General features: G+C 36.5%; 1 protein-coding gene across 3 annotated transcripts in view; it reads right to left on the reverse strand.

The window, feature by feature from the left end:
- ANK3 (ankyrin 3) overlaps window positions 1–17,387 on the reverse strand; it is a 382,561-nt gene that overhangs the window by 20,055 nt on the left and 345,119 nt on the right. For 2 of the 3 annotated variants that reach the window (XM_070781829.1, XM_070781831.1), the window contains 6 exons: window positions 17,210–17,300; window positions 14,223–14,601; window positions 12,413–12,463; window positions 10,174–10,260; window positions 1,246–1,329; window positions 1,064–1,123 (listed from right to left, as the gene is read on the reverse strand). In XM_070781829.1, the coding sequence (XP_070637930.1) occupies window positions 1,064–1,123; window positions 1,246–1,329; window positions 10,174–10,260; window positions 12,413–12,463; window positions 14,223–14,601; window positions 17,210–17,300 (752 nt within the window). The remainder of the gene's footprint in view (window positions 1–1,063; window positions 1,124–1,245; window positions 1,330–10,173; window positions 10,261–12,412; window positions 12,464–14,222; window positions 14,602–17,209; window positions 17,301–17,387) is intronic. The other variant, XM_070781830.1, reaches the window with a different exon arrangement.

Here is a 17,387-nt window from a genome sequence, read left to right on the forward strand (position 1 = left end):
TTATAATTTATGCCTTTTAAAGTCAGCAGAATGTTAAGCAATCTGTTGTAATGAGACGGAAATTTCTCAGTAAAGCACTAATCATGAACTAAACACCATGGAAGTGCTGTCGGGCTGAGAGACCTTTTCTAATTCGTGAAATTACCACGCCCTTCCTCTTACTCCTGACAAAGTAGGCATCCTTTTTCCATAAAACAAGACCTCTCTTCACTGAGCATCAAGGACACACTTCTCTGTGAGCAAAGTGGTTTGCACAAATGCTCAGCTTTTAACCTACTTAAAACAGAAAACGCAGTAGTCCTTCCAATTTTCTGAATTACTCCTCAGAAATTTTCAGTTTAGTTTTTTCTTATGTAAACACAGGTATTCAAGTTTCTTTTTTTTTTTATTTTTATGAAAAGGGTAAGGTCTGAGAAAGGAAAGAAATGAAAAATAACCAGAGATGTTTTCTCTGGGAGTTAGAGATTCATTTGCTGAGTTACGCTGCTCGGTGATGACTTTGGTTCTTTAACTGGTACACGGGAGATGGGCTGTTGTTAACCCAGAGAGGAAAATCCTCTTCAGGCTAAGATGGGGGAGAGGGGGATTTGTATTCCCCTGTAGAATATACTGGAAAGAGATTCAGTGTAAGGATCTTATGACAAGCTTTTATCACTCTGACTTTTAATTAAACCTTGTGCATCTCTGGAAACAAGTGCTCTCTCTCCAGGTCCTTGGCTGCCGGTAGAGTGCGGGCCGGGAGGGCTAGGGTCGGGGATGGCCAAGGGATTTGGTTGTGGTGGAGGGTTTTTAAATTTTCTCTCCCATGCTTGAACTGGCACATTCCATCCTCCATAAATGAAATGATTTCTGTGAAAACTCTAAAGATAGTAAAAGTATATGGTGTTAAAGAATGTTAGGAAGGAAAGTCTTTTTCTTTGACCCTGATCAAATACACAAGATGTCAAAAGCAGCAAATGCTTCAAGCTGCCACACTGCAGATGCCAGGCTGTTAGGAGCATGTTCTAAAGCGTTCACAAAGCCTTTATCCTCTGCTTTCTTTCTGACAGTTCCTCTCCATTACCACGTCATCATGTTTTCTCTCTTGTGGGATAACAATTCGTCTTAGTACTTTCCGAGTGATCTGTATAGGAAGCAATAGTGAAAAGGAGAGCTTTTTCTCTCTTCTGTTTCAAGAGCTGACACTATAGCAAACAAATAGAAAATCTAAACCCAAGAGAAGCATGAAATCCCGTTGGTGATTACTTTTCTGGTGATGAGGTTGCCTTCTTCATCAGTAAACTGTTCTTCTGTGACAGATTCACCAGGAATGGTTTTTGCTTCCTCTCCCTAAAGGATGTGGCATAAAGATTAGCAATAAACTAGATGCATAGATCTCCACACCACTCCATACACCACACACATGCTCTGTGGAATTTTAGAAAAAGAAGGTATAAAACTCTACTTGCTATTCGAGGGCAAGGGGAGAAGACTGACTCCATGGAATTATTTAGCAGTCAACAACATTCAAAGCATTAAACTTCAAATACATATAAGAATGATGGTTAGCAACAAACTCCAAGAAGGAAGAATTTGAAAATATGTAATCATACAATGCAGTTATACATCGATAGACAGACAAAAAGGTTTTATTTGTTGAAAAAAGATTTAGCTAATGATTAGAGCTCTAATTAGATTATTTCACTTTGAATAAATGTTTCTTCACTAGTTCTACCAAATCTCTCATTTTGGTGGATTGCCTTGTATCTAATTTGAATCTTAGTTGGGGTATTATATTAATCACTCTTTGCTTAATTTAAAAATTCCTTTACTGAGGGTAATATGTACATTTTTTTCTAGTACTGTGAGAAAAGTTGAGAGTACAGAGAAAACCTTATTTTTTTCTACACTTAGCCTTTCATAAGTTGTATATGCTAATAACCATGTCTGATGAAGTACATAGTTTCAGAATATCATCTTTAAGTGAAGGAACCCTCTGTGATGACTGATTAATTACTTAAGGAATGTTATGATGGCATCTTTCAGGTAGTGACTGCTATCTGATTTAGAAGAGGAAATTGTCAAGGCTCTTCCTCTGGTGAGTTAAAAAAAGGGAATCAATTCTTAACTTGCCAAGGTGGCCTCATATTTTCCTGCTAATAGCTCAGTAGATTTAGATGGTTCCTTAATACCTATTAGCTTTATGATTATATGATAAGAAAAACCACTCAGAGAGCAAAAATAGGACTGTATTTATAACACATTACCTTCTTCACTGGTGTCAACATTAGGTCAGTCTCACTTAAGAGTTTTGGGGAACAAGAACAAACACCTTAAGTGCAGACCCACTTTAGAGACCTGCTGACCTGTAGTAAAACTTCTTGTTGAAGAGGTGACCTGGACAATGCAATAGTACTATGTACTATAGTTACTGTACCCTGTACTTTTTTCTTTTTTTTTTAAAAGGAAAAATGGCAAATCTTGATGAAGACAGCTGAGTTTCTGGGAGAGTCAGGATTCTAACTCTTTTAATGTTACGGTCATGGGAAAGGTGGTAGTTCTGAGAATTTTGCCAGTGTCTGCCGATGGTAAGAAATTCTATGATTGTTTTTATTGCAGCCCGTAGAAAGGAAGTTCTGGTTTAAAATAACAAAGACTAACTGAAATGTACCTTATTTTGCTAACAAAACTGTTTTCTTTTTTTTTTATGAAGTGACTTTGTTTTCTTATAGATTGTGGGCTCATAGGTCATGCATGGGATATTTGACTCATTTTACCTCACTGGAGTACAGAGATGGGATGAAAATAAAACAAGATGTTTCTTGTTGTTCATGCTTGTTTAGTTCATCTTGAACCTTGTTTATGACTAATTTCATTTAGCACAGTTAAGAGAGGGAAGGAAATAGAAAAATGTGTAGAGGTGTCCTGCCTGAATGCACTAAAATCTGTAACAAGTTCTTAAGGAGTATTATTTATGTTTTGCACCATTGGTCAAGAGATACTTGGAATAACAGGCATGTCTGGCCTTGGGGTACAAAATGAAGCAGGGCAAAGGCCAGAACACATTGGTCAAAGCAAATATCCTTTTCCAGTGACCCAAGAGATGAGTCTGCCTATGAATATTACCAGAATATTATCAACACCAAAATCAGATTAATTATATTCTTCGTAGCCAAAGACAGAAAAGCACTCACTATACAGTCAGTAAAAACAAGACCTGGAGCTGACTGTGGCTCAGATCATGAGCTGCTTATTGCAAAACTCAGGCTTAATTTGAAGAAAGTAGGGAAACCACTAGGCCATTCAGGTAAGACCTAAATCTAATCCCTTATGATTATACAGTAGCGGTGACAAGTAGATTCAAGAGATTAGATCTGGTAGAGTGTCTGAAGAACTATGGACAGAGGTTCATAATGTTATATAGGAGGCAGTGACCAAAACCATCCCAAAGAAAAAGAAATGCAAGAAAGCAAAGTGGTTGTCTGAGGAAACTTTACAAATAGTTGAGGAAAGAAGAAAAGCAAAAGGCAAGGGAGAAAAGGAAAGATATACACAACTGAATGCAGAGTTCCTGAGAATAGGAAGGAGAGATAAGAAAGAGTTCTTAAATAAACAATGCAAAAAATAGAGACAAACAATAAGAAAGACTAGAAATCTCTTACAGAAAATTGGAGAGATCAAGGGGACATTTTATGCAAAGATGGGCATGATAAAGGACAGAAATGGCAAGGACCTAACAGGAGCAGAAGAGATTAAGAGGTGGCAAGAATACACAGAAGAACTGTACATAAAAAAGACCTGGATAACCATGATGCTGTGGTCACTCACCTAGAGCCAGACATCCTGGAGTGTGAAGTCAAGTGGGCCTTAGGAAGCATTACTACGAACAAAGCTAGTGGAGGTGATGGAATTCCAACTGAGCTATTTCAAATCCTAAAAGATGATGCTATTAAAATGCTGCACTCAATATATCACAAATTTGAAACCTCAGCAGTGGCCACAGGACTGGAAAAGGTCAGTTTTCATTCCAATTCCAAAGAAGGGTAATGCCAAAGCATGTTCAAATGACTGTACAATTGAGCTCATTTCACATGCTAGTGAGGTTATGCTCAAAATCCTTCAGTGGTATATGAACTGAGAACTTCCAGCTGTCCAAGCTGGGTTTCAAAGAGGCAGGGAAACCAGAGATCAAATTGTCAACATTCATTGGATCATGGAGAAAGCAAGGGAGTTCCAGAAAAACATCAACTTCTGCTTCACTGGCTACACAACAGCCTTTGACTGTGTGGATCACAACAAACTGTGGAAAATTCTTAAGAGATGGGAATACCACACCACCTTACCTGTCTCCTGAGAAACTTGTATGCAGGTCAAGAAGCAACAGTTAGAACCAGACATGGAACAACAGACTGGTTCAAAATTTGGAAAGGAATATGACAAGGCTGCGGAGAAGGCAATGGCACCCCACTCCAGTACTCTTGCCTGGAAAATCCCATGGACAGAGGAGCCTGGTAGGCTGCAGTCCATGGGGTCCCTAAGAGTCGGACACGACTGAGCGACTTCACTTTCACTTTTCACTTTCATGCATTGGAGAAGGAAATGGCAACCCACTCCAGTGTTCTCGCCTGGAGAATCCCAGGGACGGGGGAGCCTGGTGGGCTGCCGTCTATGGGGTCGCACAGAGTCGGACACTACTGAAGTGACTTAGCAAAGCATGACAAGGCCGCATACTGTCACCCTGCTTATTAAACTTTTATGCAAAGTACATCATGTGAAATGCTGGGCTGAATGAAGCACAGGCTGGCTGTTTTCTCCTGGAATCAACATTGCCGGGAGAAATATCAACCTCAGGTATGTAGATGATACCACTCTAATGGCAGAAAATGAAGAGAAACTAAAGAGACCCTTGATGAGGGTGAAAGAGGAGAGTGAAAAAGCTGGCTTTAAACTCAATATTGAAAAAACTAAGATCATGGCATCTGATCATACCATTACTTCATGTCAAATATAAGGGGGAAAAGTGGAAGCAGTGACAGATTTTACTTTCTTGGGCTCCCAAATCACTGCAGATGGTGACTTCGGTCATGAGATTAAAAGACACTTGCTCCTCGCAAGGAAATCTATGACAAATCTAGTGTTAGCTGCTCAGTTGTGTCTGACTTTTGTGACCCCATGGACTGTAGCCTGCCAGGCTCTTCTGTCCATGAAATTCTCCAGGCAAGAAAACTGGAATGGTTAGGTATTCCCTTTTCTAGGGTATCTTCCCAACCCAGAGATCAAACCCATCAAACTACACTGCATATTAAAAAGCAGAGACAATCACTTTGCTGACAGAGGTCAAAGCTATATTTTTCCAGTAGTCATGTAGGGATGTGATTGCGAGAAAGACTCTTGAGAGTCCCTTGGACTGCAAGGAGATCAAACCAGTCAATCCTAAAGGAAATCAGACCTGAATATTCACTGGAAGGACTGATGCTGAAGCTGAAGCTTCAATACTTTGGCCAGCTGATGTGAAGAGCCGACTCCCTGGCAAAGACTGATGCTGGGAAAGACTGAAGGCAAAAGAAGGGAGCGGCAGAGATGGTTAGATAGCATCATTGACTCAATGGACATGAATTTGAGCTAACTCTGGGACAGGAGTTAACAGAGGAGTCATGGAGTCCATGGGTTGCAAAGAGTCAGGCACAACTTAGCACCTGAACAACAACAATGGTTGGTTTTACACATTTAGGAAAAAACATTATTTTACAAGTAAAGGCTTAGAGGAACCAGAAAACTCAAAAAAGGTCATGAAAGATTTCACTATAGTTTAAACATGAGTAAGTGAGATATGTTTGAGGTAACTATTGGACATGTCCAGGTCCTTGAGTGTTAAGACAATTCCAGGATCCTAGGAAAATCCATTAAAATTGCCACCTATTAGAGATGGTTATAAATTGACTCTTCAGTGGGGAAAGATGCCAATTTTCAGACACTCTCTGAAAGACATTTCTAGTAGGTATATTTATAAGCACAGAAAATACATGTAAGTATATTGATTTATATTAATAGCCTTAGAAAAAAGCAAAGTCTTGTTTATAAATAACAAGCAATATAGGTTGATGAGATCTGCTGTGGTATGCAGGCATTGTTTCCTACTGAAAATTCATACTATTCATGTATAACTAAAGGTAAAGATACTTATCTTAAATGGGCACTAAATATGGTCAACTAGTGCCTTAGTAAGGTCAAAACGAGTTACATGATTACGTAAAAACTCACTAAATTTGGGGAATGGATTAGATAGTAGTTAATTAGATAGACTGGAAAGTTAGTAAAGTGTCACAAAATACATGTAAAATTTTTTTTCATCTTTCATTTGTCAGGTACATCAGAGGCTCTCTGAAGTTCTTGAAAATATTTGTACTTTTAAGTAAATAAAATTTCCATGCTACTTTTGGTAATGGCATTATTTTTGGCAATATCTCCACCTACTTTTTCCTTGCCTATTTCAAAGGAAAATTAGAGCACATATAGTGTCACAGTATCATTCCTGGTAGCCACCTTTATGAAGACTAGCTGTACTTCCCTTTGGAAGTACTGCATTTTAGGATTTCTATTTTTCTCTTCTTGAATAAAATGAATAACAACATGAAATGTATGAATTTGCTTTAATGTATAGAACATTAAAACTTGAACTTTCAAAAGACGGGATGAGAAAGATATATATATAAACTTAGCAAACTGCTAAGCAATATGTATAGTATAACCCATTTTCATATTCCTAGAAACCCACATTCTGGGGATCTATGTACATGTATATTCTGTGTACACATACATACTGTTATAGGTATATAAAATAATCTGAAGCTTGTGAACAACAGTTACCTCTGGTAAGTAGAATGGATAGGTTGAGCTTTTTTGTACTTTTGAATTGTTTGGTGGGGAAAAACATACATTTAAACACTTGTTTTGAAAATCAGTAAAATTGCTCAAAGGTAGAAATAAAAATATAGTTGAACTACATAGTAAAAATTCAGTTGTTTGAATTTTATCAAAGTTCACAATGGTTTGAATTAAAGTTTTTACCTATGTAATCATAGAATTTGCTGAGCAAATAATATAAACAAGCTCATAGAGACTGGTCAGTTTACTTAAACTACTTCCAAATTTGAAACCACCGTGATATTATATATGAATAAATGAATATACTTATAAAATTTAAAAATCCCTAAACAAATGGGAGAGTTTAAGTTCATTCATTTCTTAGGGACTTGAGAATATTAAACAAAAAATATTTAAAAATTAGAAAATGAATTCACATATGAAATAGAAAAATCATAAAATTATGCTTTCATCCTCTTTATTATACAACTTGAATGGCTATAAAGACAGATTTGCCTAGACCTGAGGTAACGGAATCTACTGTTTCCATTGGTACTTCCTGGCGAAAGCTAGCTCTGGAAGGGGGGAGCAACTCTGTTATCAGCTCTAGATTCTAAGTGCCGAGGGGATTACTATAGCAAACAGTGTAAATATATTGGTTCAGTCCAAGTTGGACAGCCTCCATAAGTAGGTCAAATTCCTGGCATTCCAGCCCCATCAAACGGTTTCCAAGAAAGATAGCCTAATGCTGTCTCCTTCTGTACTACTGGAAAAGTCTAAGTGACCAAGTGCCTAATTGAATCTAGGAAAAGTTACTCCCTTTCATTTTGTCCTGGAAGAGAATACAGTATTGTGGAAAAGGCAGGTAGAAGGTGCGTCACTAGAGGGCCAGAGGTTGGGTTCTGGTTCCAGAATTTTTAACATCCAGCTGAGTGATTTTGGGTAAATCAATTCATCTCTAATGCTTGGTTTTATCATCTAGGAGAAGAAATAATTTTAGTCTCAATGACTCCTTTAGGTCCTAACATTCTCATTTTATGTTTTTTTTTTTTTTTAAACAGAGATGGAGCCCATGTGACATTTACCGTGTCGTACTTGCAGTCTCAAGCTCCTTTACATTATGAAGGTACGAGTGTATGGAATAAAGAGAAAAAGCAAAAGAAATGTGTTCTTTTTCAAGGGTCCCCAAAATCTGATCAGAAAAAAAGTAACCAGAAAGATTTCTATATATATAGTTTACAAAGATTTTTTGTTATACCTATTATACCTTCCAATTATAATTATAGTTATTCTTTAGCTTTTGGGTTTTCTGACAAATATAAAAGACATTTCTCAAAGCTTGTTTAAATGATTCCATTATTTATACAATGACCTCCCCATTTATAAAATCCATCTTCTGATGATTCCACTCAACCTCCCTAAAATTACACTGACTTCAAGGAGTGAAGATTTGGAGAGCACACAGTCTCCTGTGTTTTATGAAGCCTATAACATCATAGTGTATTTCAGTCTTTTAAACTTAAGCTCTTAATAAAAATGTTTATATATATATATAATTATATGTTACACTTAAATATATAAATAATTCATGCTAACAAAATTACTTAAAAGCTGACTTGCTAGTGCATGTCTAGAATTTTAGGAGACCAAAATAACCCTCATTGACTTACGGAGGGGGTTGATGTTCCTATTGTTTTTAGTATTCTCCAGAGTAAAACTTCTCTACATTCTCTCCCACTTTTTATGCAGGATTATGCCTATTTCCTTCTGTCATATGTACAGGAGTCAAATTCTCTACTGGGCAGCTGTTATAAATGAATGAGGTGAATTTGATGCAACATGAGTATGTCGTATGTTAAGCATAAAGCCATTATGTCTAGTTTGCTTTGTCTAGATGTTTTACTTTAAAATAGTACTTCTTAAAGACAGTAATCATGGGACTAGCAAAGCCTGAGCAGAATAATGGCAGAATATTCAGAATATGTTCTGAAAAAACAAATTAAATATTTCTTCCCTTTAATCCCAGAAAATGTGTGGAAGGTATCTTTATGAAGTATCTTTATGAGATTATGAGGACTTTATAGATATCTAGTATATTTGCAAGCATATGACCTGCTATCAATAAGTAATTTGGCTTGCCTACGTGGAATTTTCAAAGACGTGATGGCACCTATTGAGCTCGAGGTTGATTTGTGGATAATTTAGGATTTAGACAAGGACTTATTTTCTTCTCCGATGTTTCCAGAGTATTAGAAAAATTAGACTAGATCAGATTTCGCATATTTGCTCCTCTTCTTTCATCTCATCTACCTGAAAAGTATTTATAAGCAGCAGGATTGAGAAGTTTGGGATACGTAAGCCGACTTCCCTGCCTCTCTTTTGGGTCTCCAGACACTTTGGAAATGGGTGATAAGTTTGATAAGTGGTTTTCAATAGATACTTCCTTTCCTTTCTTTCTCTTCAGAGCTGCCAACCAAGGAGCCTCAGGTTATTTGGACCATATTCAAAGGCGTGTATTGAAAATGGCTTCCTAGTTCTCTGCACTCAAATTATTCTAACATCAAGAAAGATCTCTCTAAAGACATAGTAATGAAGATAAACAGCTTACTGCAAGAAGGAGTCTGCGGGATCGCCCATGAACAAGGTCAGTACTTCAGAAGGCCTTTGTGGGGGAAATCAAGATTTATTCATAGTGTTCAGTTGTACTCGAACAGGGTGGAATTACATTTTTCACTTGCAGTAAGACTTGCTTCCCCTACTTAAAAAAATACAGCCTGATTTTTTTGTATGTCAGTCAAGTTAAAAACCTTATTTCAGGAAGTTTTGCTTGGTTTACATCGTCTCACATACATCTATGCCAGGCTATAACACTGAATTCTTAGTCACTGATTGATTGAGAAGAACTGATTTTAACTTAAAAACTGGGAAGACTGAGAAGGGAGCCTTTTCGTTCTTCTCTTTCTTCTTTATCTTACCTCATACTTCATAACAGCCTCTGGGATTTCAGTTGAACATTGCATTTGGTATGAACTATTCTCTCACCAAGATAGAATCTTTGTTCACACACAGAACACTTCTCCAAGGAAAGCAGGATACAAATGCCAAGAACTCTCAGATAAAATGACAACTGCCACATGTCAAACACAGGCCTAGACAGAATACTCACTACCATGCGACGTGAGTTTGTCCTTTCAGTGGTTGTTTTTATCAGTTTTCAAATATGCCAACACACACAGCACTGTTTAGTTACCAAGCATGCTGAATTTTCCAAACCACAAGGAAGGTTCTAGTAATACAGCATTGCCCCACACTGATCTAGCTTTGGGATACCTTTATAATCAAACGTCGGCGAATAACTCGGGTAGTGACTCTCCGTTCCTCCTCCGAGCTTGAATCACTCTCACTGCCTTTCAAGTCCTGATAAATGCATTTTTAGTATAATTTTTACCATCACATTTAAAAATAAAAGACATTCTGAGAAAGGAAATCAAGAAAGAATTACTTTTTTACTTGCTAGATCTCCCTCTAAGGAAAATCATGATGTATATTTGTGGAAATCTTAAAAAAATTTAAGTGGAAGGAAATTTTGAGTAGGATTCTAAATGAAATTACTCTGTATATGTATGGCTGCTGCTGCTAAGTCGCTACAGTCGTGTCCGACTCTGTGGGACCCCTTAGACGGCAGCCCACCAGGCTCCGCTGCCCCTGGGATTCTCCAGGCAAGAACACTGGAGTGGGTTGCCATTTCCTTCTCCAGTGCGTGAAAGTGAAAGGGAAGTCGCTCAGTTGTGTCTGACTCTTAGCGACCCCATGGACTGCAGCCCACCAGGCTCCTCCGTCCATGGGATTTTCCAGGCAAGAGTACTCGAGTGGGGTGCCGTTGCCTTCTCCGATATGTATGTATATATGTGTATAAATATTAGTATAAAGTATATATAAAATATATATATTACTTTGACCTTTACCTGCATATATATACTTATGTGTATATATAAATGCAATGCATATATAAATGCATAAATATACATATGCAGGTAAAGATCAAGATAGTAAAATTGTGAGTTCTTAAAAATAACAATTATGGAGACTTTGGCATCAGAAACTACATACATACTACTAATTATTAGTTTGGGGAAACAGTATAGATTTAAAACTAGTTTAAAAATAAATATTATACATTTGACATGAATGTATAACCTTACAATTAAGGCCATCTTTGACTTGATCTACAGAAAAAGGCATAGTATTTCTGATTTTTATGATATGTTATTTTGAACATTGCAAAAGGTATACAAATATATCAGCATAATTTGCACCTAATACATAACTGGAACTCAGTAGATGTTTATTCCTGTATTCAAATGAAAGAATGTAAAATAGGTGAAAGCCTGAGGTGTTATTTTAAAGAAATTATATGAAATTAAAACAGAAACATTTCACAGATAACTACAGATAAGAATATGGTAATTATACACAATATTAATTTTTAGGTGATGAGACTAGGAATAAGGAAAAACTACTAAGTGATAGAGTCATAAGTCAAAGGGAAAATTATCTTCAGTTTTTACTTAAATGTCATGGTCCAGGAGTACATACTGAATAATTTTTTTTCTAAATGTTAATGGAAATGATTTTAGTATTTTGTTTTCTAAGTGTACTAGTTATGCCAAATCTGATAGTCTCAGAGATAGAAATTGTAGCTAATATTGGTAAAAATAGGGGAAAATATGTAAAACTGTTAAAGGAGGCATAAGTGTTAGCAAAAATTAATGAAATATTATTCAAATACAATAGATAATAAAGTAGGCCATTTTTACCAAAGGTAAACTTACCAAATATTCTAAAATGTTACAGTAATATCAATCTTACCTTTGTAGGAAATTTCATCTGAACAAAATACCCTATTGAATAATATGGTGTCAAAAGGAAATAGTTTTTAAGTTACTTAGTCCTTGCAAAGATACTGACTGATACATTGCCTATTACTTTAAAAATTTTTAAGAAAAGGACCATGCATTCTGGACACTTAGAATGATCTAAATATTGTGAAGGGTGGGGGGGGGGGGGCTTACAATGGCTAAAAATTGCAGAAAAAGGTAAGACAGATTCATCTTGCAAAAGCATTACTGAGCATTCAGCGATTAATAGATTAGATGAGGCAGAAGAGAAAGTTAAACCTGAATTATCCATACGCAGAATCTTAGACTGGGGAAGGATTTTCACTGAGATATTTAAAAGCAGAAGAACATATGTTAATGTAAACAGTAACGATAAAGCTAGATGTCAATTATATCATAATCCTATCAAGAATCATCTGAGACCAGCCCCTCACATAAAGAATAAGTGGCCATTTGGCTAATGTTTGTTCCATTTTTCTCTGGGCAATCTCTGCCAATATTAAGGTGAAGGGTAGAGAGGAGATGGTAGTAGAATCTTGATCAGGATTCCTTTTAGAGAATTCTCTTGGGCAGTGGCACAGAGGGTAACTCGGAGACCAAACGGAATTTTTCTGAGTGCTCCTTGCTATGGGTTGCTGCATGGAAAGTGGTGGAAAGTAGCAGAATTTTACCTTGTAACAGCAGGCAGTCATCCGTGTAAGAGCTGCACCCGGTCTTTTGACCTGATTTTTCAGGGGACAAAAAGGGGGCTGTTTTCTGAGATCATACATCCGATGACCTAGTTGGTTGCTATTGTACTATGGTCTAATCGCAGAAGAGACATCCTGAACATCTTCGGATTTCTTGAGAGGTCAGACTCTTATCTTCTGGAAGCTTTAACTTCATTATGAATTGCTATACTTCTGAAGACATTTTGCACTGGGGTAGGACCAGTGACCAACACTAAAGGCACAAACTCACTTATAAGAAATCGCAAAAACATTTTTTAACAGTGATTATTTTCCAGTACTGATGAATTCAGCTGCATTTCCATCCAGGGTTAAGCCTTTCATTTTCAAATGAAAATGGTTCCCCAGTGGGCAATATGTAGGCACATGTACATACATAGAAATACTTAACATTTATATTGTCATTTGATTTCAGAACTTTCCTATCAATTTCTAATGGGCTTGTGCAGAATACATTTTCATCATTAAAACATCACTATGTAGCCCCTCCCATCTATAGCTCCTCACTATAGTTTGTGGGCTCATTTTAAAAGGGAACATTCTATCCAAAGTCATACTGCTTAAATATACTGAGAGTTAACAAAAAGGCAGAAATCAATACTGAAAACAACACTTGTCAGGAAGGAAATGAAAGAAAAGCCCGAGAATTTTACTTCCTTTCACTTTCCTTCCTAACAAGCAGGAAAGTAATAAAAAAAAATAGCCTGCAGAAGGGAAAAGGAAAGGATATGATTAGTTAATAAGCTGATAATTAGCTTTTAAGTGGTTAGGAGTTTACTAAATTTTTCTAAACTTAAAATTAATTATGGATTCATTATTTTACAGAAGATTTTTTTTCTACCCAAAACACTGTAGAAGATCTTAAGTAAACTTGATGTTTTATGGAAAACTTCAAATACTACTATTCCAAAGACATATAACTCTCAATCTATGTCTACTGCGTAGTTCATGAAAAGACACAAAAATTGAGACAGCAAAAAGCGGTCAAAAATGTAGGAAACAGAACTGATATTAATTTTCTTATATCCATCTATGAATCATAATTTCAATTAAAAGTTTTTAATGTCTAAAAACGCTTACCCTCAAAGAATAAAGAAATAAATAATATAAAGAAATCATATAAATACTAAAAGCAAGCAAATAATTATGTGACGGTAAGGTTTTTAAATGATTAAAAACAAATATTAAGAGAATTATCAACTTAGATATAAAAGTTATTAAAATGATACTTTTAATGCTACATTTCTAAATGTCATCAATCAACAGTAGTATACCCACCTCGTTTATTCTTGAGAACTGTGTTCCTTCAATTTTTAAAAAACCCTTTCAGGCAACAGAACTTACAGAGCTCGTAGTTGGGTCACAGGCTAGCAACTCTTTAAATTGTGTAAAAGAACCAGTGAGGGAGAGGATAATTATCCTCCATCCTCAAGAATGAAGACAAGTCAGGAAATCTAAATCCCAGACAGAATTAATATTGGATCTTAAGATACTTACTACTTAACATCCCTGTAATTTCCCTTCTGAAAAATGGCTAAAAAGATGTTTATTCCTAATGAACGAAGATATGGCAGCACACATTTTACTCAGTACTTTCTTTACTCCCATCATTAGTGTTACCATTTTTGATCACATATTTATAATTTGGAAATAGTAAAGAATATCGGGCCCAGTGCTACAAGATTATCAAAAAAATTGAAGAGTCAGGACTCTGAGATTAAATGAGAGCACAGTCGAAGACGAGATGACGTACCTTCTGCTCAGACCCATTGGACCCCTCTTCTTCATGGAGGTTAAGCCGTGGCTTGCCATCTGCAGGAGAAGTCCTACTCATCTTTTTCATACTGACAGGCACACAGGGTTTAGGTTCTTCTATTACAAACTTGCTGGTTTCTTCTAGAGCCTTCTGATACGCTGCTAGTGATGATGCTGGTTCATCAACACGACCAGATCCTTGTATTTTTGGTTTCAGGGTTTCCTTTGCACTCTGTTTCCCTACATCATTTTGGGATTCTGGAAAGTAAGATTTTGTCTTTGCTTCTGGAGTGACTTCTGCATGGCTTCCATTGGCTTCAAATTTTCCAGGCTCCCCTTTGAGATAGGAGGTAATGGAATCTCTACACTGGTCAGGGCTGCAACAGAGAAAAGGTGGAAATTTACAATGGTAACATATGACTGCAAATGGGCTTCTGAGGCTCTGAATTGTCAACAACCATGTTTTTAACTATTTTTGAAGACATATAATAGAAAAGTATAAAAAATCCGGTTATTGGATTTCAAACTGCGGGGGTGCATCGTGGTATGGGGTGAGGAGATGATACACAGGCTCCGGGCTTCCTCTGCACTCCGATCCGCAACCTGGCTGGCTGTGCTGCCACTGTTTTTGTTTTAATTGAACTTCTACAGCCCCTTGGGTTCATGGACATACCCGGAGTCCCAGACCCACCAACCTAAAAGAGCTGGGGATCTCAAAATGCTTTTCTATTATCGCCAATGAAAAATCTGATGACAAAGGACAAAGTGAATTCCCGTGATAAGAGTTCTGGTATCCCCAAGAACCCTATGTTCCAGTCTCCGTGTATGTTTCCAATTGTGAATTTTACCGTCATGCTTTTCCAGACATGGAATGCTCCTGAGAACCTGACTTGGATTCTCATTTTTGTCCACTCCTGACCTCTGCTGACTCTCCTTGGTGATCAGGGTGTGGGTGCTCACCTGGTGCTTCTACTGCCTGTGAGAACTGTTTCCCTTTAGATTCTTGAAAATCTTTCTCTTCCATTACTTTCTTTTAAATTGGGTTTCTAAGTTTTACTAGTTTCAATATAGACTTTCTATCTTCTAGTTTGTATATTGTTTTCAGCCTCTTCGATTATTACCTGTAGAATTCTGAAGACAGTAAAAGCGGAGCAGTGTTTTCTGTGTAATATGTATATTATGCATGTGTATGTGTATTTCTTATAAATCAGATTCTGAATAAGCACCTTTCTCAAAAATATTAATAGCAATCCTATTCCATATGTTTAAGGACAGACACTCCCAGCATACTGTAAAGACTCTATATGATAAGTAACTCTATATGATAACTCTATATCTAACTCCTAACTATATCTAATTTCCTCTTATGCAACTATAAATTATGTGACTATATCTGAACTCAGACATCAAAATTAGTACTATATCTTGTCTCCATCGTCTCTTTTTTGTAGGCTGAACATAGAATTCATTGATGTTACAATTTTTCAAAAGGAGTTTTGTGAAATCTTCTTTGCAAATGTCTATACCCTCTTTGGGAATTTTTATTGAGCAAGCAATATGAAAATATTAAATATGATTATAAGATAAACTTAACATCAGTTCTTTTTACCCGGCTTATCACTAGTTGCCACTGAAGTAAAATATAGTTTAATCTGATGTGTGTAGAAAGAAAAATAATGCTAACTATTACTGAGAGTCTATTTGCATCGGTCACTGGGTAGGTATGCTACAGGCTTTCTTTTTCAATCTATAAACCTGTTTGAGGAAAGTAGTATTCTTATCTTTGAAGCCAATTACAGTGATGTTCTTAGAGCTTAGAAATTAAAATCGTAAAGTGCAGAACCTAATGATGGTGGGGTCTGAACCAGTGTTTGAAGGACACTAGCTCTTACCTTTCTACAGGAAGGCCACTATAAAAAAAGACGGCTTCATGATTAGGGAATTACTTTAGTTATAAACAAATTTGTATCATCGCAGTATTATTGGGGGTAAAGAATTACATATTAAGTAAATGTTGCTTAGTTGTGTCCTACTCTTTGCGACCCCAGGGTCTATACAGCCCATGGAATTCTCCAGGCCAGAATACTAGAGTGGGTAGCCTTTCCCTTCTCCAGGGGGTCTTCCCAACCCAGGTCTCCTGCATTGCAGGCAGATTATTTATCAGCTGAGTCACCAGGGAAGCATATGCTATGTTGCAAATTATCTAAAATATTCATGTAGAAAAAGAAAGGATATATAAAATGTTGTTTTTCTTAGTATGATAAGGACAGATGATTTTTTTTTGCTTCTCTGCATTTTCTATGACAAGACATTTAAAAACAATATGTAAAAGAAATTCACAAAAATTTCAGTGATGGTTATTGCAAATGACATTGTATTGATTTTTAAAATCTATATTTTAAAATTTTGTTTAATAAGCATATGTATGTTTGAAGGAAAGAAATAATAAAAATGCTTATTTTTCTATAAGACTTAGAATTCTGTTTATTACATTTTAAAAGTGAGCATTAATTACTGGCTATGTGAAAAGAATAATAGAACAGGTAATAAAATAGAAAACAGTAGGCTTCTAAAGTAAAGAAAGTGCATCCATCTTTAGCATGTATAAAACTTTTTATATTTTACTTCAGCTAATTATCAGTAGCTTTAAAAATTATACTTGAGTTCAATGTAACTTGCCCTCTCTAGATTAGCCAAATGAACCAACCTTTCAAGGCATGTATTATCCCAAAATTGAAATGGTAATTTTAGAAAAAGAGTAACTGCTAAAAAGCATATATTTAAAACAGACTATTGGAATTTCTTGGCAGTGCAGTGGTTAGGACTGTGCGCTTTCCCTGCCAAGGGCCCGGGATTGATCCCTGGTCAGAGTATCCTACAAGCTGTTTGGCGTGGATGGATGATGGATGGATGGATAGATAGATAAATAGATAAACTAACACGTAACCTTCATTTCACTTTCCTTTTTCTGACCCAGAGCCATACCTGTCATCCAGTCGATCTAGTAACCCACCGGTTATTCTTCGAGCTTGAGCAGGGGACTCTAGGTTTCCACTTGATGTCTCGTTCTGCCAACCTGTAATTGAAGACATTTCCAGTTCTTCTTGCTGAACACGTTTAAGAATAGCCTGTACTTTTTCTTCTGTCATCTCCTCAGACTCGA

The sequence above is a fragment of the Bos indicus genome, chromosome 28 (assembly GCF_029378745.1).
Source record: "Bos indicus isolate NIAB-ARS_2022 breed Sahiwal x Tharparkar chromosome 28, NIAB-ARS_B.indTharparkar_mat_pri_1.0, whole genome shotgun sequence".
Taxonomy (NCBI): domain Eukaryota; kingdom Metazoa; phylum Chordata; class Mammalia; order Artiodactyla; family Bovidae; genus Bos; species Bos indicus.